This window comes from Eretmochelys imbricata, chromosome 12 (assembly GCF_965152235.1).
Source record: "Eretmochelys imbricata isolate rEreImb1 chromosome 12, rEreImb1.hap1, whole genome shotgun sequence".
Taxonomy (NCBI): domain Eukaryota; kingdom Metazoa; phylum Chordata; order Testudines; family Cheloniidae; genus Eretmochelys; species Eretmochelys imbricata.
In genome coordinates, this window is record NC_135583.1 from 4,142,407 (window position 1) to 4,162,732 (window position 20,326).

The window sequence follows — 20,326 nt, forward strand, 5'->3', positions numbered from 1 at the left end:
AAATGTACCAAACAATGGACTCTGGGGACAAGAAGTCTTCAGTAGATTTCCTGCGGACTCCCAATGCGAGGTTATTACAATTTCCTCCATCTCCAGTTATGCAAAATCCCAGCCTTTGGAAGCTAGGATCTAAGGCATGGGTCATTGTCTAAGGCATGGGTCACCTGCTGATCACCCAGAGACTGGAGATCAGCCATTTCTTTATATAGCTCGGGCCTCTGAACTGCCAGCCTGGGTCTGGTTTGAGTCAGAGACAGTTATGAACTTGTCACGACAGGGAAAACCCATTTGTGGGTTCTGAAGGACTAACACCTACCAGAGCCTGAGGCTGGAGTTGGGGTGACCTCTGATGAGCTTTTTAGCATGCCTGTGGGTTCTTTAAAAAAAAAAAAAGAAAAGAAAAAAGATTTCTCTGTAATGCTCTCTCTTAAAAATAAAGGCACTTGCTCAGAAAGGGCTGCCTGATAACTTATAACTGCAGGCAATGCACTGGGCATATCCTCCGCAGAGAAGGCAAAGTGCATACACTGGCCTTGTAGGCAGTCTGGTTTGCTGGAGATATCACAGTGCAGGCAGGGAGGAGTGCAGCCTTAAAGGTCCCCTGGTCAGGAGGGAGTACAATGCAGGTCTCTGCTCAGGAGAGGTGACGGCTGGGAGATGGAAGTCTAGAGCGAGTGGCCTCCAGGGACCAGAAGGGGGGAAAAGAGGTGCAGTTGCCCTGAAACTGACAGGAGGGATGGCTAGAACGAGATCAGCTGGGAGGCTGTCCATGGAGAAGTTTAACAGGGGCATTCAAAGTGGATGGCTGCAGCCTCATTTACCATGACTGTCCATTTACAACTGGTGCTTGGCAGTGGTAGAGCTCAACCAGCACAGCCAAACAAGCACTGCAAAGACGAAAGAATGGATTCAACTCGTGGCTACTTGAGGTGGAGGGGGATGGGAAACAAGCTTGTCCCTACCTCTAACAAAACCAGCTGGACAGGCTACAGAATCCAATAAATCAGAGCTGGAGAATGACACACCACTCTTCCCAAGGCAAGGACTAGGTGGAGCCTAGGACAAGCGCAAGGGGCCAGCACAGGACACACTGCACTCACCTGGCTAGCTTTCAGTGTCCCATGTGACAGAACTTCCGCTGCTTCTCTGCAAATCTTCCTATTCAGAATGTTTCTAGCCTGTATTTCCCCCTTATTCTAGCTACCTCCTTGGGCTACCCTTACTTGGGTCACTTAGGAAAGTCATTGAGAGATTTTTGAAGGGATCCCCATCCTCAGCCAGTGTCTGGAAGCTGGGATGTGGAAGGAGAGGAGAGCTAGGACGACAAATAACAGAGATCCTCACTGTTCTGTTTATGTTTAGGGTGGGCTTAGTTAAATCAGAAGGAGGGGTGCAGAGACCCAGCACATGAGCAGCAGCACACACCACTCCCCACCCTAGTCTGTGCCCCCAGATGGAGGCTCTCAAACAGGCTGTGTAATGAGTACACTGCGGAACTGTGTCTGCCCAGAGCAGAGATTCAGAGGCTAGGTTCCAAGCTCCCCAGCCATGTGTATAGAGGGGGCCTGGACAGGCTGTTCTGCCTTGGTAGCTGGATTACCTTTGCTGAAGCTCCACTCTCCAATTCCAGGACCACCAGTGGCTGGTTAGGATGACTGTCAATGAGCTGCTTGGTCTTCTCCAGTACCTGCGAGAACAAGCGGACAGTCAGACTGTAAATTGGTGCGTGTCGCCGGGACACGGGAGGTCCATTAGTGTCAGGGAAAGATTTCAAACCTCTGCCAACTGGAACTCCCCATCTCCCCTTCCCTGATCATTCTGCCCCAGTCCTGCACGGACCCAAACACCGGGCCAGCCAGGAGAGCAATGTAACCCTTGAGTGTGTACGGCGGAAGATCTGTGTATGTGACCCAAGAGAAGATTGTGCTGTACAGCCTCCCAAATACAGTCATCAGTTACCACATGGAGTCAGAAGCAATAAGTACCAGTCCCTTCAGCTGCAACCCATAAATATCCCACATCAGGCCCTGGGCTGGCCCTGAAGCATTTTCCAGGCGCTAACATGGCTCGCCCACCTTTCTGGCCAGCAGAAGGGGCGGCTGAGTTTCAGAGGGGCAGACCATTTGTCCAACAGCACCCTTGGTGGTCAGCTGAAAACATTTATTACTGCTACAGAGGACTGTCCAACCTCACTCCCCACAGGCAGCTGCGGGGGTGGGGGAAAGAAAGAGGAGATTGCGAAGGGGAAAACAGAGACCATGACTAGAAAAGGTGGGTGTCAGCTAGACCGCTGCATTTAGGCAGCACAGGCCCCTTCCTCAGGGAGCATATATTTGTTTGGGTTGGGAGCAGGAAGCAGAGCCCACACAGATGTCCACAGGACCCCCCATCCCACCAGTGTTATCCAGCTGGGCTAGTGGCTCACTCGTTTCTGGATGTCTGTTTTGCTTGTGCGGTCTAGGTCATCCATAACTTTCTTCAGTGCTCTAAGCGCCTCTCTCAGCTCATCCTTCCGCCACTGCGGGATAACTGCAGTAGCCAGTGTCTGGAAGCAGAAGAGGGAGGTTCAGGCTCTAGGCCTACCATAACAGGAGGCTGAGGTTTCTGTGCTCCCCACCCTAATGAACTGATAAAAAAGCCACTCAAGCAGAGCACCCAGCACGAAACTTCCTTCCCAGCGTCACACATGAGACAGAACAAGCTGGCAGTTGCTCAATCTGCAATGCACGGTCCACCTAGAATACTTCTGTGGCCTCCATCACCATAGTGTCCGAGTGCCTCCCAACCTCTAACGGATTTAGCCCCTCAACACCCAGGTGAGGCAGGACAGGGCTATTACTGCTATTGGAATAATGGGGACTGAGGCACAGAGAGATCCAGGGACTTGCCCAAGGCCACACGAGACCTTGGCAGAGCAGGGAATTGAACCCAGGTTCCCCAATCAGCACTTTAGGCACTGGACACAGGTCCCATGCGCCCTTGGTTCTACGACAGCTAAGTGACTTGCTTTTATTTAAGAACCCAGGCTAAGGCATCTCACTCTTCTCTGCTCCTGCCAGTCTGATGCAATGCTCCCAGAGTGGCTGTGGTGCCCACCCTACCTCACTGAGGTCTGCAATCTCCTTCTGCACGTCCTTGTTGGGAGCGGTCTGGACCTTCACTTTGGCATCCAAGGCAGAGAGTGATTTCATGAGGCCGTCTGCATTTCTTAGTGCCTGAGAGAGCAGAATTCAGGTCTTAGCTTCATACGAGGGCTACCGAGCGCTGGGCTGTCCAACACCATGTGGGAAAGGACAAAAATACTACAACCCACAAGAGATGTTCCCACAGGGAGCTACAATGAAGATATCTCAGCAGCAGAGTTCAAGGCAGTGCTTGTCTATTAGCCAATCTCACGCCCAGCACCTGCCACTCCCCTCCTAGTACTGGCCTATGTCAGATGCTTCAGAGAAAGCCATTACACCCCACATAGATGCACCTCACTGACCCTGGGGGAAAAACGCCCTCTTGACACCAGCATGGGACCAGTTTACACCCCACAGCATGAGGACTGGAACTCTTGTGATGTTTAGTCTTTGTTCACATAATTGCGGCTGACAATATAGTGGTTGTCCCAAGAGCTCTCTCTCCACAGCTCTGCTCCAGGGCCGTGTTCTCTGCACTTACTGAGCAAATGGCACAAAGAACACTTACAGATCTATCGTACCAAGAGTTGAACTACTTCCCTGGGAAAGCATTGTCCCATAAGACACCAGCCCAAAAATGGAAGTGCAGCTGCTACAAGGCTAGCAGGAAGCATTTCTCCTCCATTTCTCTCATCCCTGTCACCATCCTTTGCCATACTTCCTCCCACCAACATGGCTTGGCATGGCCTGGCAGGAAATCAGACACTGTAATCACTCTTCACAGTCTCCCGCTACACTGCCAGTCTGACAGACAGCTGGAGGGTGTGCAACAATGTTACATGGAAGGCTCCCCAGGAGGCCTGGCCAGGGAACCTCCCGCACAGTTCTCCTAGATCTGCAAGGGAATCGCTCACTTCACCCATCGGACCAGCAGCTCTGAAGCTAAAGTTAGAAGCTGTAAATGCTGCAGGGACCTGGGGTCAAGTGCTCAGTGGTATCACCCCAGTGGAGTCAGTGGTGCAAGAACCATTTAAACCCAGTGGAGGATCTGGCTCTTAATCTTTAATACAGATTAAAATCTCTTGTCCACAATGGGGTTGCCACACACACATGCTCCAGGGGGCTACTCACAGGACTTGGATTTCAAAATGATCCCCCTTCTCTCTCAACTTACCTTCAGTGCTTCAGCACCAGTGATCGCAACTATCCTCCGGATGCCTTTAGCAATCGCTTCTTCAGAGGTAATCACAAAAGGGCCAGCATGGCTTGAGTTCTGCAGGTGTCTTTGGAAAGAACAGACATGGGCCCCCAAGATGAGATGGCTAAAAATCCTATCACTACCCTCCTCCCACTCCATCCTCCTTCTGTTCAGATACTCACGTCCCTCCACAGAACTCGACAGAAGTGATGGAGCCAGCGGCGCTGGAGGGATCGGCCAGCATGTTCTCCACAGGGATGCCAATGGAGACAACACGCACAGGATCAGGGTACGTCTCATCAAACACAGCCCGCAAGCCCTGGATAGCTTTGGCTGCTGCCAGAGGGCAATCCTTGGCATACACAGTCTGGGGAGGGCAAAACAAGGGGGATCAGATGGGCACTGCCAGCACAGACGGAAATGCACAGGTTAACCGCTGTAACCAAAGCATCAGAACTTTTTATCTCACTTTCAACAAGCAAGAGTTGTATTTGTCTCTGGGTGAGCAGCCTCAACTCTCACACCTTCTCCTCTGAGACATACACCTGTTCTGTGCTAACCACTGCTTAGAGAGTTAGATTCATAGCCTGACAGATTTCAGCATCCAAATTAGCCTATGGCTAATGGCTCATCAAGGTGCTGAGTGGGTAGCATGAAGGACACAGCTGGATTTGTAGGGGACTGTGTCCACACTAGTGATTGGAGGCAGGGGGCTCCCAGTTTCTCTGGCCCTGGTGCAGCTTCCATGCTGACACCAGTGTGCTTTTCCACACCTGGAGAACAGTAATCATGAGTACTCTACTGGCCATCCCACCAAAGCAGGGGTGGGAAAACTATGGCCCAGGGGCCGCATCCGACCCTCCAGAGGTTTTAATCTGGCCCTCGAACTCCCACCGGCGAGCGGGGTCTGGGGCTTGCCCTGCTCCAGCCAAGGAGCAGGGTCGGGGACTTGCCCCGCTCTGCACAGCTCCTGGAAGCAGGAGCATGTCCTCCCTCTGGCTCCTACATATAGGGGCAGCCAGGGGTCTCTGCACACTGCCCCACCCCAGGCGCCGCCCCCGCAGCTCCCATTGGCCGGGAACTGCAGCCAATGGGAGCTGCAGGGGTGGCGCCTATGGATGGGGAAGCGCGCAGACCTGCCTGGCCGTGCCTCCATGTAGGAGCTGGATGAGGGACATACTTGAAGTAAGCGCTGCCTGGAGCCTGCACCCCAACCCTCTCCTGCGTGCCAACCCCCTCCCCCAACCCTGATCCCCCTCCTACCCTCTGAACCCCTTGGTCCCAGCCCAGAGCACCCTCCTGCACCCCCAAACCTTCATCCCCAGCCCCACCCCAGAGTCTGCACCCCCAGCCGGAGCCCGCACCCCAACCCCCAATTTTGTGAGCATTCATGGCCTGCCATACAATTTCCATACCACGATGTGGCCCTCGGGCCAAAAAGTTTCCCCACCCCTGCACCAAAGAGATGTCATGTACACTGACAACAGGTGCAGCGAATACAGAACAGCCAGTTTATATTCTGGGAAATATTGATGAGGCTCACAGAGTTCAGTTTAAACCTATATTTTCCAGTGAATATGGGCCCACATCTTGCCAGGAAATCTGAGTTTACACAGAAGAGGCCAACAAAGAACAGCTCCATACCAGTGACTGTGGTTCTTTGAGATGCTGTACTCAGGGTGGATCTCACTCAATAGCAGTGCTATGAGAAAGAATCCGCTCTGAAACATGGAGGTGCAGGTACCCCTAGGATGGGATGCACACTGACACACTTGAGGAACTCCGCACGCTCTCAGCTTTGCAGTGTCATTGCATCCCCCTCAGGACTGCACCACATTACAGATCAATGCTGGCCACCTCCAGACCCAATCTAACACAAAGGGCATGCAGCTAGAAGACAGAGAGCCAGCTCCCACAGCAGAATATATTCAGGACATGTCTGAGATGAAACCTCTACCCATGAAACATCAGCAGAGCCACGCAGGGTGATCTGCTGCTGCTGTGAGGAGATAAGGGGGATCCTTGATCTGCTCTGGTCAGCCAGTTCCACACTTGCTCACACTGCACTGCTGACAATCAAGAGGGTGGGACGATAAGGACCTGGTCTGCCTAGGCAGCATGCGTCCTTCTGCCTGCCCCTCTCAACATCAGCTCCGCATTTTTTCTGCAAATGAATGCCCTGATGGTCCACTTGGCCCAGGTTTAGGAGGTGGAAAAGGTGTGCATGTGCCGCATCACCACCACCACAGGGGAGCAAGGCAGAGGGTTAACTCAAGGAATCGAGCACGTTGGCAAGCTGAGCCTGCGGCTCCCACCATCAGAGTCCTCCAGCAAGCACCCTCTCCCCAGGACCCAGAGCTGGCACCCCTGCTCAGGCGCACCTTGGCTTCCTTTATCATTTGGTTGGCAATCTCTTCTGTTTTCTTGATCTCCTGGGTGGACATGGCCCCCCTGGCAGTGAAGTCAAATCGCAGCCTGTCTGGGGCAACCAAGGACCCTCTCTGGTCAGCATCCCCCAGCACCAAGCGCAGGGCAAAGTTGAGGATGTGGGTGGCAGTGTGGTTGCTCATGATGGGTCTCCGCCTTGGCTGCAGGGAGCAGAGGGAAAGTAATTATTAAAGGGCTCTGTGTTGGAGGAGCTGCCACGTGCCTCCTGATTACACACCGTTGGCCTAGCCCAGTGAGACCTGACTATTCATGGGACAGAGAAGCAGGAGGTTACAGCGACAAATCAGTTCTGCTTCAGGAGAAATCTAGGTCAATGCAGGATGGAGAGACCAAAAGCAGCTTCTGTCCTCTGGGGCAAGCACCAAGGAAAATAGTTAGTCTCAATTCAGCTCCCAGGACCCCTGTCATAGAGACCATCTCCCCAACTGCTGGTTGGCAGTGTTTGGCGAGAGGCAGTGGATGCTGGACTGCCCTCAGGAGCGGGTGAGGAACAATGGCAAGGGCCAGCGAGGGGGAAGTACACAGGGAGCAGCAGGCTGCCTGCGTACAGGAGAGAAGAAGATTTTACACGACAGGGTTCAACCAAGTATTTTCTACCTACACTGAAGTCACCCGAAAGAAAAATTTCTTCAAAAAAGAACTAGATAAGTTCATGGAGGACAGGTCCATCAATGGCTATTAGCCAGAATGGGCAGGGATGGTGTCCCTAGTCTCTGTTTGCCAGAAGCTGGGAATGGGCGATGCGAGATGGATCACTTGATGATGACCTGTTCTGTTCATTCCCTCTGGCGCACCTGGCATTGGTCACTGTCGGAAGACAGGATACTGGGCTAGATGGACCTTTGGTCTGACCTAGTATGGCCGTTCTTATGTTTTTATGTAATTGAAACCTTGTAGAGACCAGGGCAGCTGGACAATCCCTTCCAAGCCAGGATTCCACTAGTGCCCCAGTTTAACCCACATCGCATTAACCCTTTAGGGGAGAACACAAATTCCAACTGCCAGCTCCTGGGGGACTCGTGGCTCAACCCTAGCTCTGCTAAATGACATCTGCAAGTCCATGACTGTGATCCAAAGCTCTCTGGGAGGCAGGAGTTCTCAGTCACACAGCATGGGACCATTGCACACTGGGAAGAGAAAGACCCAGATCTACTGGGATGCCCTGGTGGGAGCAGGCAGCGGCCTCAGAATGGTGGAAGAAAAGGGGACAGCAATCTCTCACGGGAAAGAGAGATGGCATCACCCACCGTAGCATGGGGGGAGGGATAGTTCAGTGGTTTGAGCTTTGGCCTGCTAAACCCAGGGTTGTGAGTTCAATCCTTGAGGGGGCCATTTGGGATCTGGGGCAAAAATTGGGGATTCGTCCTGCTTTGAGCAGGGGGTTGGACTAGATGACCTCCCGAGGTCCCTTCCAACCGTGGTATTCTATGATTATTCTGACTCACCTCATCAATATACAGACGGACTTGGTCTCCTACTTTCAGGCTTCCGTAGACCATTCCTATGTGAAGCACATAGCCCCCCCGGATCTGCACGTTCTTCACCGTGAACTCCGTTTTCTGTACCAGATGGAGGACAGCACAGACACCAGGGGACTTGTTATTATTCCACCCAGCATCCTGGATGGCAACTAAAAAGTCCCCAGAAGAGTAAGTCCCAGGAACACAGGCCTCTCTGGTAGCACGAGTGAGTCAGCCAACTCTCTCTGGGGACTGACAGTTGCAGTGGGAGCGGGGGACAAACAGTGAACTAGAAAATTAAATTAAGACCAAGGAGGAATGGTGGCTCTGGGGAGTGCAGTGCAGAGCTCAGTTAAATCACTCGACAGGTCAGGATCACGGACAAAGAGGGGGCCTGCAGAATGCTTGGCTCCAGTCAGGGCCACGGTAGTTATTTGGCTTCCATCACATGTGAGCACTCGATCATCTGTACCATTTACCTGCACACACCCCTGGGAGGCAGGTCAGGGCTATTCTCCCCATTGTCATCAACAGGATGAAATTCAATAGTGCAAACTACTTCACTTTGGCAGGAAAAAAAAAAAAAAAAAAGCGAATGGGGACACCTGGCCAGGCAGTCATACTGCTGGAAAGCCTCGAGGGGCGGGGGTTCTAGTGGATCACAAATTGAATCTGAATCAGCAACATGATGCACTTGCAAAAAAAAAAAAAAAGGCAAATATCATTCTGGGGTGTATTAGCAAGAGTGTGGTATGTAAAACGTGGGAAATAGTTCTCCTGTACTCAGCTCTGGTGAGGCCCCAGCTGGAGTACTGTTCCCATTCTGGGCACCATGCTTTAAGAAAGACGTGGACAAATTGAAGAGAGTCCAGAGGGGAGCAACAAAAGTGATCAAAGGTTTAGAAAGCCTGACCTATGAGAAAAGGTTAAAGGAACTGGGCCAAAAGGAAAGCTGGGGACAGGGGAGGGGAGGGGGGGGACTTGATAACAGTCTTCAAGTTATGTTAAAGGCTGGTACAAAGAGAATGGTGATCAATTGTGGTCCATCTTCCCTGGAAGCAGGACAAGTACTACAGGGCTTAATCTGCAGCAAGGGAGATGTAGGTTCGATACAGTAACTCCCCACTTAACATTGTCCCAGTTAACGTTGTTATGTTACGGATCAATTAGGGAACATGCTCGTTTAAAGTTGCGCAATGCTCCCTTATAATGTTGTTTGGCAGCTGCCTCCTTTGTCCACGGCTTGCAGGAAGGACCAGCCCATTGGAACTAGCTGCGGGGGGCTTGGAACCAGGGTGGGCCGGCAGCCCCCCGCTCCCTTAAGTTCCCTGTGCAGCAGCCGCCCAGCAGGCTATCAGTTGCCAGCAGTTCAGCTGTCCCTCCCCCCACTGCCCTGTGCTGCTCCTGCCCTCTGCCTTGGAGCTGCTCTGGGAGCCTCCTGCTAGCTGTGGGGGCGGGTGGGGGTGTGTGTGCTGATGTCAGGGTGTCTCCCTCCTCCTGTACCCCATCTCCACAGAGCGGGGGAGGGGGAGAGGGGGTGCGTGCGACACGAAAGCGGAGGGAGTGGTGCACTCCAGTGGGATAGCGTGGGTTCATCATCACGTTCAGTGTCCACAGGGAATGTTTGCAGCCACTGCCATGCGTCTATTCTGTCTCCTCCCTCCACACATTAACAACGTGTTAACCCTTGAGGGCTCAGCCAAGTGCTAGTTCGTCATTTAGCAGCAAGGCATCCCCTGGGAAATATCCCACCCTCTGACTCCACCTCCTCAACCAAGCTTCACAATCATTGGCGAAAAAAATTTCCCTGGAACCTAATTCCCCCATTTACATTCATTCTTATGGGGAAATCGGATTCGCTTAACATTGTTTTGCTTAAAGTAGCATTTTTTAGGAACGTAACTACAATGTTAAGCGAGGAGTTACTGTATTAGGAAAAACAACAAGGAGTTCTTGTGGCACCTTAGAGACTAACAAATTTATTTGGGCATAAGCTTTCGTGGGGTAAAACCCACTTCGTCAGATGCATGGAGTGGAAAATACAGTAGGCAGGTATAAATACGCAGCACATGAAAAGATGGGAGTTGCCTTACAAAGCGGGGGGTCAGTGCTAGTATAAGGAAAAACTTTCTAACTCTAAGGGTGGCTAAGCTCTGGAACAGGTGTCTAAGGTTGGTGGTGGAATCCCCATCACTGGAGGTTTTGAGGAACAGGTTGGACAAACGCCTGTCAGGGCAGGTCTATGTTTAATGGTCCTGCCTCAGCACAGGGGGTGGGATCAGATGACCTCTTGAGGTCCCTTCCAGTTTGACATTTCTAGGCTTCTATGATTGTACAGATGGGGAACTCATGGCCTAAGCGACTTGTTTGTGGTCAAGCAAGGAATTGAAACTGGGTCTCCCAGAGCCTAGGCCAAAACACTATTCACTGCACCACTCTTCCTCTCCCTTCCTGTCCCAGCCCCACTGTCTTTTCACCCCTTTTCCCCAAGAATGGCACTCAGGGGATGATTCTGTTTGTATGTCAGCACACAGGTGCCTGGTCCACTTACATCCTCACTGCTGTCATCGTCCTTGACCAGGTAGCCCTCGTCGTAGATCTGCCCGCCCTGCTCGGCGTAGAAGCAGCTCTTGTCCAGCACTATGCCGCACTCCTGGCCCGTGGACACTTCCTCCACAAACCTCTTCTCTCTGCGGATTGCTTGCACAGTGGCTGTTGGGCTCTCAAATTCTGTCGCCAGTGGGAGAGGCAAGGTCAGTGAGACGACAATCCCAGCCATTTACACATAGCCATAGACATACATGCCCAGCAGCCACCTCTGGAGTGCTCGAGCAGTTGCTTAACAGTTTAAGACAAGAAGTGAAGAAAGAACAGTGTCAATGGAACCTGCAGGGGGACCTTTAGCCTGGGTGGGGAAATCACGGAGCTAGTCAGCTCTTTGGGGCAGGGGCTGCCTTTTGTTGTGTCCATACAGCATGGAGCACAATGAGGCCCCGATCCATGACCAGGGCTCCAAATAAATCAGAATACTCAGGGAGCAGGCCAAGGGCTCAGTAATGGACCAAGATACCAGGATATCCAGGGAAAAGGAATCTCCAGGGATGCCCAGATACAAAGCTGAAAAGGAACCACTAGAGGGTCCCACTTGTCAGGCAGGGAGTGAATGAGCTGGACAGTTCCTAGAGCAGCCAGACAAATCGGTTCCCTTTAAAAGTTTTCCCTGGCTCCAAATGGTCAGTAACTTCTGCCAGGCAGTGGATTTGCCCCTCTGATTTGCACTATCCTCCACCTACCTTTGCTGGCAGCTGTCAGCCCGTCATGGTCCTCTCCCCTCCCTTATCCCTAAAGGTTGCCAGACGATCACCAGGCAGGGGAAAGGGGTGAGATTCAGGAAGACACAAAGGCGCCCTCGCTCAGCTATGCTGCGAGGTGCAGCAGAGTCCGCAGACTAGCCTCCAGGCCTGACCCCATGCAAGACCCACGAAGCGAGGCTAGGGGCAGGGGAACCATTTGGAGGACACTTTATCACATACCGTAGGCACCACTAGGATCCGACGTGTAGTTGTACTTAGGCGAGTCATCGGTTACCTCCAGTCCCCGGGTGCGGAGCTCTTCAATAGCATAGATGTCCAGCATGATGCGGTCTTCCGCACCGTCTCCCTTGCCCTGAGACTTCAGCTGAGAATGGCAACAGATGGAAGTGTTAGGGGCAGGGAGAGGATCCCTTAATACTGCCATAGGGATCCAATCCTTGTGCATCGGCTGGTTGGGCTTTAGCAGCACATGCAGGGCTGGAGGCATGACTGGGGCAGAATGGACACCTGACATTCTGGACCAAGTCTAGTCTATGCTGTAGACCTGCATCAAACACACCGATATTCACAGCTTTCCTCTCATTCACAGCGAGTCTGCCAAGAAATCTAGGAGGCAAGAATCCAATGGGATGGCGGGGATCCATGTTATAACCCCCTTTAGCACTCTTTGAAGGCTGCTGGTTGAAGAATGCTCTGAAGCAGGGTGACTGGCAGCACAACAGCACTTTGGTAGCAATCCCATCCACCCACTGTGGGGCACTCCCTGCACCGCTATCTAGCTACTGCTAAAGGTCAGGGGTAGCGAGGCTTCTGCTCATACTGCGCCTGCTCTACAGCAATTCAGCTGCAATGCAAAGTAGCCAAGCTGTGAATCTAACCCTGCACTGGATGTGTCTGACCCCACAGTGCCTAGCTCTGCACTACTGAAGTGCCCCCAAGGTGCTGAGTGGGTAGCATGAAGGACACAGCTGGATTTGTAGGGGCTGTGTCTACACTAGTGATTGGGGGCGGGAGGGCTCCCAGTTTCTGGCCCTGGTGCAGCTTCCCTGGCCCTGGTGCAACTTCCATGCTGATTCCAATGACGGGACCACAGGTCTAGGCAGAGCACTAGGGTTCTAACCATCAGATAGCTCAGCTGCATTCAGAGTATGCCTAGATGACGCAGCATGGCCTGAAGGCTGACTACACCAGTGCTCCCACAAGCAAGGCTGCACCATCCTACAGTAACGGGGGAGGGGGAGAGTCTCTTAGAAACTCTCCTGTAAATAAGGCCTATTACTATAGGGTAGATTAAAAACATGGCATCTTGGATCTATTCTCAGGTTGAAGGTGCATGGAGCACTGTTGTACTGGTCACTGTAGAACTGAGGTGCAGTAAATTCCTGCTTTTCCCCCCCTTCATGCAGAGACAGGCTCCAGCATGATGAGCCAGATGTCTTCCCGGTCCCACAAATGCAGCATTACGTGGCATGAGTCCCAGATCCATATAGAGCAGTGGTTCTCAACTGCAGGGCCACGAGCTAGTTTCAGGGGGTTCCCGAACCCCAGCACCCTGCAAGGAAGAAGCCCTGAGCCCCAGTACCCTGCAGGGCAGAAGCCTGGAGGCCCCGCCCCCTTCTGCTGGGCCTGGAGTTTTTATAGCATGTTGGGGGGCCTCAGACAGTAAAAGTTTGAGAACCCCGACATAGAGAACCATCTACACAGAGATTGCTGTTGGCTACACCCCCACTGTTATTCATCTGTTGAAGAAGTCTTAGCCCAGCCTAAAGAAATACAGTAAGTCTGCTTCAGGGAGCCGTGGGATGAACACAAGAGGCCATATTTTCAGAGCCTGTGAAGTGGCACAGACAGAACACGGGGGGGGCTCACACGCCAGGGCAGATGCAAAGGCAGGTTACCCACCATCACACAGAGGTGTGAATCTTTGCATGAGATGTTTGGAGTCTCTGTGGACATCCCATGTCTCTGTGGACAACGTGGTGCTCCCAATTGTTGAGATTACGAGAAAGGAAGGAAAGCAACACGATATCTGCACAGCCCCCATGAACATACATGGGAGATAGCAGGGCTGATTCTCATGCAACTTGCTCACTGTTTACTTCTGGTAATTCAGCCTTCAAGAGACCTGGCAAGGAGCTAGGCACCCTGCTAGAAGGCAGAGGTTCCCAGTGTTTCACCATGCAGAGGCGGCCTGCACCCTCAGGATCTGCCCTCCAGCCAGATTTATTGTGCTTTGCCCCAGCCTGCCCCAGGACCCAGCAACATGGCCCAGGATGCTCAGTGTCAGATTTCCTAGGAGACACCCTGTTGTAAAGGAGCAGAGTGTTGTCCCTTTAAACCAATAACAAAGGAGTCCTCCCACACCTGTGCCCCCTGCCTATTCCTTGTAGTAGGGTCAAAGCAGAGGGGCTGGTCTTTACCTGAGCCATCTTCCGCTCTTCCTCGAAGCCTTCCATGTCCACAGTGAGGCCCTTCTCCTCGGCAATGAGTCCAGTGAGATCCACAGGGAAACCATAGGTGTCGTACAACAGCCAGGCAGTGTCCCCTTGGGAGAAGAAACGGATCAGTCAGGTCTCCCACTAAGATACCCACTACTCCTCCATCAGAACCCTCCCACCTGGAGCAAACCAGCTCCCAAAGGGCCTGGGACACTTCCCTCAGCAAACGGGGAGGCCTATGAGACTCGGCAGTGGACCTCAGAGATTTGCCTGGCTAATGGGCACTGGCAGTCGGTGGTCACAATGCCGGGGTCACAGTCTGCAGGACACCTGTGGGTGGATCTCAGTCCAGTCCCTAGTGGACAGCTGTCTGCAGTAAGATGTTGCCACTCAACCAGAACAGGAAGAGGTTACTCACCCTGTGCGGTAACTGACGTTCAAGATGAGTGTCCCTGTGGGTGCTCCACTCCAGGTGTTGGTGCGTCCCTGTGCCTTTGCTCGGAGATTTTTACAGCAGTACTCATACTGGTCATGCACACGCAGAGCCTGCCCCCCCACCCCACACACACACACACACTCCGAGTGTACCTTAATAGTACGCATGCGCGACCGGTCTCTTCAGTTCCTTCTCTACAATGGAAGCTACCCCAACTCCGAAGTAGAGGGAAGGAGGGTGGGTAGTGGAGAACCCACAGGGTGAGTAACCTCCTCCTCTTCTTCAAGAGGTGTACCTGTGGGTGCTGCACTCCAAGTGACTTAAAAGTCGTCTATCTCAAGGAGGTAGGGACTTCGGAGTGGGTAGAAATGCAGTAGATAATACAGCTCTGCCTAATCATGTATCCGAGAGAGGGCCCTAAGTAAGGTCATAGTGTTTAACAAAAGTGCGTTCAGAAGACCAAGTGGTTAGTTTACAGATGTCAGTCATGGGAACTTTGCGTAGAAAAGCCACGGAGGTAGCCATCGATCCAGTGGAGTGAGTTCTGATGTCTGCTGGAAGCGTAACTTTCCATATCTGATAACTGAGTCAGATACAGTCAGAAATCCATTTTGAAAGTCTCTGGGTAGAAATAGGTGTCCCTCTGGACCACTCCGCAATGGAGACAAAGAGTCTAGAAGAATTCCTAAAGGGCTTGGTTCTATTCAAATAGAAGGACAAAGCCCTGCATCGTCTAGGGTATGCATTGTGGATTCAAAAAAGAGTTTGCATGTGGTCTAGGAAAGAAGGTCGGCAGGTGTATTGGTTCATTGATGTGGAATGACGAATGGCCCTTTGGAAGAAATCTGGGGTGTAATCGAAGGGTAACTTTGTCCTTAAAAAATAGGGTATATGGTGGGTCTGCCACGAGAGCTGCTATTTTTCCTGCCCGTCTGGCAGAAGTGATTGCCACTAAGAATGCTGTTTTCATAGAAAGGTGTAAGAGGAAGCAAGTGGCTAGGGGTTCGAATGGTTGTTTAGTTAAGCAAGGTAAAACTAAGTGAAGGTCCCACAGAGGGGTAGGAGGTCTAACGTCTGGGTATAGGGATTGGAGTCCTTTGAGAAAACATTTAGTGATCGGATGGGCAAACACAGAAGTATCGTCAATTTTGTTGTGGAAAGTTGTAATAGCAGCTAGGTGGACTTTGATGGAGCTGAAAGAAAGGCCAGATTGTTTGAGGTCTAACAGGTAGTCAAGTATAAGAGGAAGAGGTGTGGACATAGGAGACAGTTGTTTAGATGAACACCATAGAGTGAATCGATTCCACTTTTGGAGATAGGTGGTGCAAGTAGGTTGTGTTCTGCTATGTAGGAGCACTCTTTAAACTTCCTCAGAGCATGCTAGTTCGTTTTGGGAGAACCATGTAGGAACCAAGCTTTGAGGTGAAGCATGGACAGGTTGGGGTGGAGAAATGATAGGAGGTTCAGAATGAGAGGCAACGAAATTGGTGGTCAAGTTGACATTCTGGTGAGGAATGGGAACCACGGTTGTCTGGGCCACGACAGGTCAATCAGGATCACCGTGACACGATCTGTTCGTATCTTTGTCAGAACTCTGTGGAGAATCAGGATCGGGGGAAAAGCATAGAGTAAGTTCCGGTGCAACAGAATCATAAATGCATCTCCCAGGGAGCGTTTGCCCAGTCCCGCTCTGGAGCAAAATTTGGGGCATTTCGTGTCCTCCACAGTCGCAAAAAGGTCTGTGGTTGGATAGCCCCAAATGCGGAATAGATTGGTGATTATCACCTCGTTCATCTCCCATTCATGGTCCCAGGGAAAGCGTCTGTTTAATTCGTCCGCTGTGGTATTCATAGTTCCAGGAAGGTAGGCAGCTGATATCCAGATATTATTGGAAACAGTCTCGAGCGGTGACTTGAGGACTGTTGCGAAGTTTTGTTGCCAGCAGCTTTATGGTGTCGAAGCGATCAGACGGGAGAGATGCTATTCCTGCCCAGGAATCGAGGTGTGCTTCTAATGAATTCCAGGTGCTGGGTAGGAATTAATGTGGATTTGTCTTTTGTTTATTTGTAGGCTGAGAGATAGGAAACAATAGACAGTGAGTTGCGTGAATCGAAGCGCTTCGTCAAGCGTTGAGGCTTTGAGGAGGCAGTCGTCTAGGTAAGGAAATATTATGACTCCTTGCTTCCTGAGGTGGGCAGTAACTATGGCCAGGAGCTTGGAAAAAACACGGGGGGCAGTGGATAGGCCGAAGGGTAGTACCGTGTATTGAAAATGTGTCGAGCCGAGAGTGAAACGAATGAAGCGTCTGTGGGCTGGATGTATTGTCACATGAGAAAATGCGTGTTCTGTAGGTCAAAGGCTGAAAACCAATCGCCCTGCTCCAGCGCTGGGATTATGGTGGCGAGGTTCATCATTTTGAACTCTTGCTTCTTGATAAAATTGTTGAGCCGCCTGAGGTCGAGGATCAGTCGCCATCCCCCGGTTTTCTTTTCTGTTAAGAAATAATGGGAGTAAAACCCCTTCCCTCTGTGTCATTCAGGCACAAGCTCCACTGCTCTCAATGGAAGGGGATGCTATACTTCTTGCAGGAGCAGTTGCTCTGAGGAGACACGGGAAGGGTGGGTGGGTAGGAGGCATGGATAGGAAGCGGATAGAATAGCCAAGTGTGACGACCTACGAAACCCACTCGTCGGTTGTAATGTTCTGCCATTGATGGAAGAATGGTCGTAGGCAGTGTCCAAAAGTAGGGACAGGCGGTGTAAGCACTGAAGTGGGAACATGGGTTTCGAAACCCTCGACCAAGGCTTCAGATCTGCTTGTTAGTCAGAGGGGGTTGAGACGCTGCCGCGGAATTGGGGTGGCGATGCTGGTATCTGGGTCTCTCGCGTTGCTGCTGTTGTTGCTCGTGTGATCTCTGGAAGTGCTGGGTATATGTGGGGTAGCGTGGACGGTGGTAAGGTTGGTATCTATATGGTCGCCTTCTGGTTGTGTGGATTTATATTCCTAAGGACCGGAGGGTTGCCCTTGAATCCTTCATTGAGTGAAGGACGTCGTTCATTGTGGAGACAAAGAGTTTGTCGCCATTGAATGGAAGGTCTTCAACGGTACTCTGGACCTCTCGAGGAAATGAAGAGGAGGAGAGCCACAAACCTCGGCACATGACTACTGCTGTAGCGGTGGATCTTGCTGCAGTATTGGCCGCATCGAGGACCACTTGAAGAGCAGGACGTGATATGATTTGTCCCTCAAAGACTAAAGCAGTGAATTGTTGTTTCTTTTCTTCTGGAATGTCCTCAATGAAGTCCATGAATTTGTTGTAATTTTTGTGATCATATTTTGCCAGCACGGCAGTATAATTAGCAATTCGAAATTGTAGCATGCAAGATGCGTATACTTTACATCTGACCCGATCTAAACGCTTATTGTCTTTGTCAGCTGGGGTGGAGAGGGGATACTAGTGTTTGTTCTTTTGGTTGACTGCATCTACCACCAGCGAATTAGGTGCTGGATGAGTGAAAAGGAATTCAGAGCCCTTGGAAGGGATGAAGTACTTGCAGTCTGCTCATTAACAGGTAGGTAGGTTTGCAGCAGGAGTCTGCCAGATGGCTTTGGCTGGTTCCAGAAGGGCTGGGTTGATTGGCAATGCAATCCTGGAAGAAGGCAGCGGCTGCAGGATGTCCGTTAACTCATGCTGCTGTTCAGGAACCTCCTCCAGATTAATTCTTAATTCCCTGGCCACTCTCTTGAAAAGGTCTTGAAATTTAGAAAAGTCATCTGAAGATGACGGGGGAGGAGGAAGCAGGGCTTCGTCAGCCGTTACAACTGGGTCTACTGGGTTAGAGATAGGTCTTGCCTGATCCTGCACTTGTGATGGTGCTGTCTGGTGTCTGGCATCCGTGGCAGGTTTGTGAGCTTGTGTTAATGGGCAGGTGTCGGGCCTGGTTGAGGTGGCATAGCGAGTGTGGTCTCAGGGATAGGGTGCCCACGGGGCACAATATTGCCACTGTGGTGGGAAGGGCATAGGTGATGCCATCCAGGGGTCTACACACCATGGGGCAGGATCCTGAGAGTAGGACGAGCTGATGTTTCTATGACCTCTATTAATTGGGGTCTGAGAATGAGAGACTTGGTATGGTGAAAAATCCTCCTGCAGTCCAGCTTCCTCCTCACTGGAGGAAGGCTGTTCGGACCCTGGCTGAGAATTTGGAGAGAAGCAGGTGTTCAGTAGGGGTGACTGCAGGAGGTCACTTGATGACTGTGTAAATTGCGGTGCTGGAGCCCCCGTGTGGCGAGGGCGGTGCGAGAGGAATCTGCTGCGATGAAAAGTTCCTCTGCACCGGTGTCTTTAAAAGTAGTTTGGCTGCCGGCCAGCTCAGCGGGTGCTGGTGCCGGGAGAGCGGTGACAACTTGCGGGGGGTCAGGCATACCAGCCTGCGTCAGCGTTGCGACAGAAGCGGTGCCAAACGGTGCCATGTGAGAGGCAGGCAATTGGAAGCCTGAAGCCTCGGCACTGGAGCAGTGTGCTACCGTCGCAGCCAGGTTTCGCATGGCGCCGGAGGAGCCCAGCGCATCAAAACAGCTCAGCCGGGGAAGCGCTGGGAGGGAGGTAGGAGACCTGGCCAGAGAAGCCTTCTCCTTCGAAGTTCCCTTTGCGGGTGACAGAAGGTGATGGTTTATGGAAGTTTTCTTTAGCTTCTTTGAGGCGGGGGGGCTGTGGCGTGCAGCGGAGCCAGAATCAGCGCCCGGGTCTGAAGCGGACCCTAAGGATTTTTGAAGCAGGAGAAGCTTTAGCCTCAGCTCCTTGTCCTTCCGTGCCCTAGACTAAAGTTTGCTGCGATGGGCACATTTTTGGGGAATGTGGGACTCCCCCAAACATTTTATGCATCTGGAATGGCCAGCTGACAGGGGATAGCACCCTTACAATTCGAGCAGCACTTAAAGCCTGGAGAGCCAGGCATGTCGGAAGCGGCTGCGCTGACAGGAACAAAGAGAATTTTATTTTTATTTTTTTAAGAAAAAAAATAAACGCACGCTCCAGGTAACACTAATAACGAACACTCTGGGTAACAAACTAACTAAAAGGGTAAAAGTAACAAGGGAGAAAAAGTTTTCTAGCAAGTCTGCTGAGCTCCGTCTCAGGCCAGGACGGTAGAGAGGGAACTGAGGAGACCAGTTGCGCATGCGTACTATTAAGGTCCGGGGGGGGCAGCCTCTGCACGTGCTTGACCGGTATGAGTACTGCTGTAAAAATCTCCGATCAAAGGCGCAGGGACACACCAACACCTGGAGTGGAGCCACCCATAGGGACATCTCTCGAAGAAGAACCAATTGTTAGTAGCCTCATCAGAGAGCCCAAGGACTGAATAGGCCATGAAGATGGGATCATCTTGTAGGTCACAGGTGAGCCAGGGGCAGGACGGTGCATGGGGGGCTCACTCCGCAGCTGCCCCTGCTGTGATAGAGGGCTTCAGTCTCCAGTACCATCAATCTGACACCTTTCACCCTGCTCAATTCACAGGCAGCCCAGCTGAGCCCTGACTGACTCCCAGGTGGAAAATGCTGTTCCGCAGCAGATTTCCACAGGACACAGCTGGTGTGTCGGGGCAGGAGGAATCCCTGGAAGCCTCATTCAGCATGAAAGGAGTTAAACAAACCTTACCAGGGATCGTTTTACTGTCTCCCAAGCTCTGGATCTTCCGGTCCAGGATGCGGCGCCCTCTACTGAGCGTTTTCAGGAACTGAACCTCTTCTTCATTGATAATATCCTTCACCATGAACGGGTCCTTCTTTAGCTCGGGGAACGCGTCGCCCTGCAGACGCAGGAGTAGCAGCCATTAAGAGCAGAGATCAGCATCAGACAGCAGATGGAGTCTCCTACCATGCACAACCTTGGATTCTCATGCAGTC

The 20,326-nt window shown here is 51.9% G+C and overlaps 1 protein-coding gene across 1 annotated transcript in view; it reads right to left on the reverse strand.

The window, feature by feature from the left end:
* The window catches only part of AARS1 (alanyl-tRNA synthetase 1), a 48,559-nt gene that overhangs the window by 14,401 nt on the left and 13,832 nt on the right, over window positions 1-20,326 (reverse strand). Inside the window, exons 9-19 of the mRNA XM_077831272.1 lie at window positions 20,079-20,229; window positions 13,966-14,090; window positions 11,765-11,909; window positions 10,783-10,961; window positions 8,217-8,330; window positions 6,705-6,911; window positions 4,506-4,690; window positions 4,300-4,408; window positions 3,102-3,215; window positions 2,426-2,545; window positions 1,601-1,687 (exon numbers count right to left, since the gene is read on the reverse strand). Of these exons, the coding sequence (XP_077687398.1) occupies window positions 1,601-1,687; window positions 2,426-2,545; window positions 3,102-3,215; window positions 4,300-4,408; window positions 4,506-4,690; window positions 6,705-6,911; window positions 8,217-8,330; window positions 10,783-10,961; window positions 11,765-11,909; window positions 13,966-14,090; window positions 20,079-20,229 (1,536 nt within the window). The remainder of the gene's footprint in view (window positions 1-1,600; window positions 1,688-2,425; window positions 2,546-3,101; window positions 3,216-4,299; window positions 4,409-4,505; window positions 4,691-6,704; window positions 6,912-8,216; window positions 8,331-10,782; window positions 10,962-11,764; window positions 11,910-13,965; window positions 14,091-20,078; window positions 20,230-20,326) is intronic.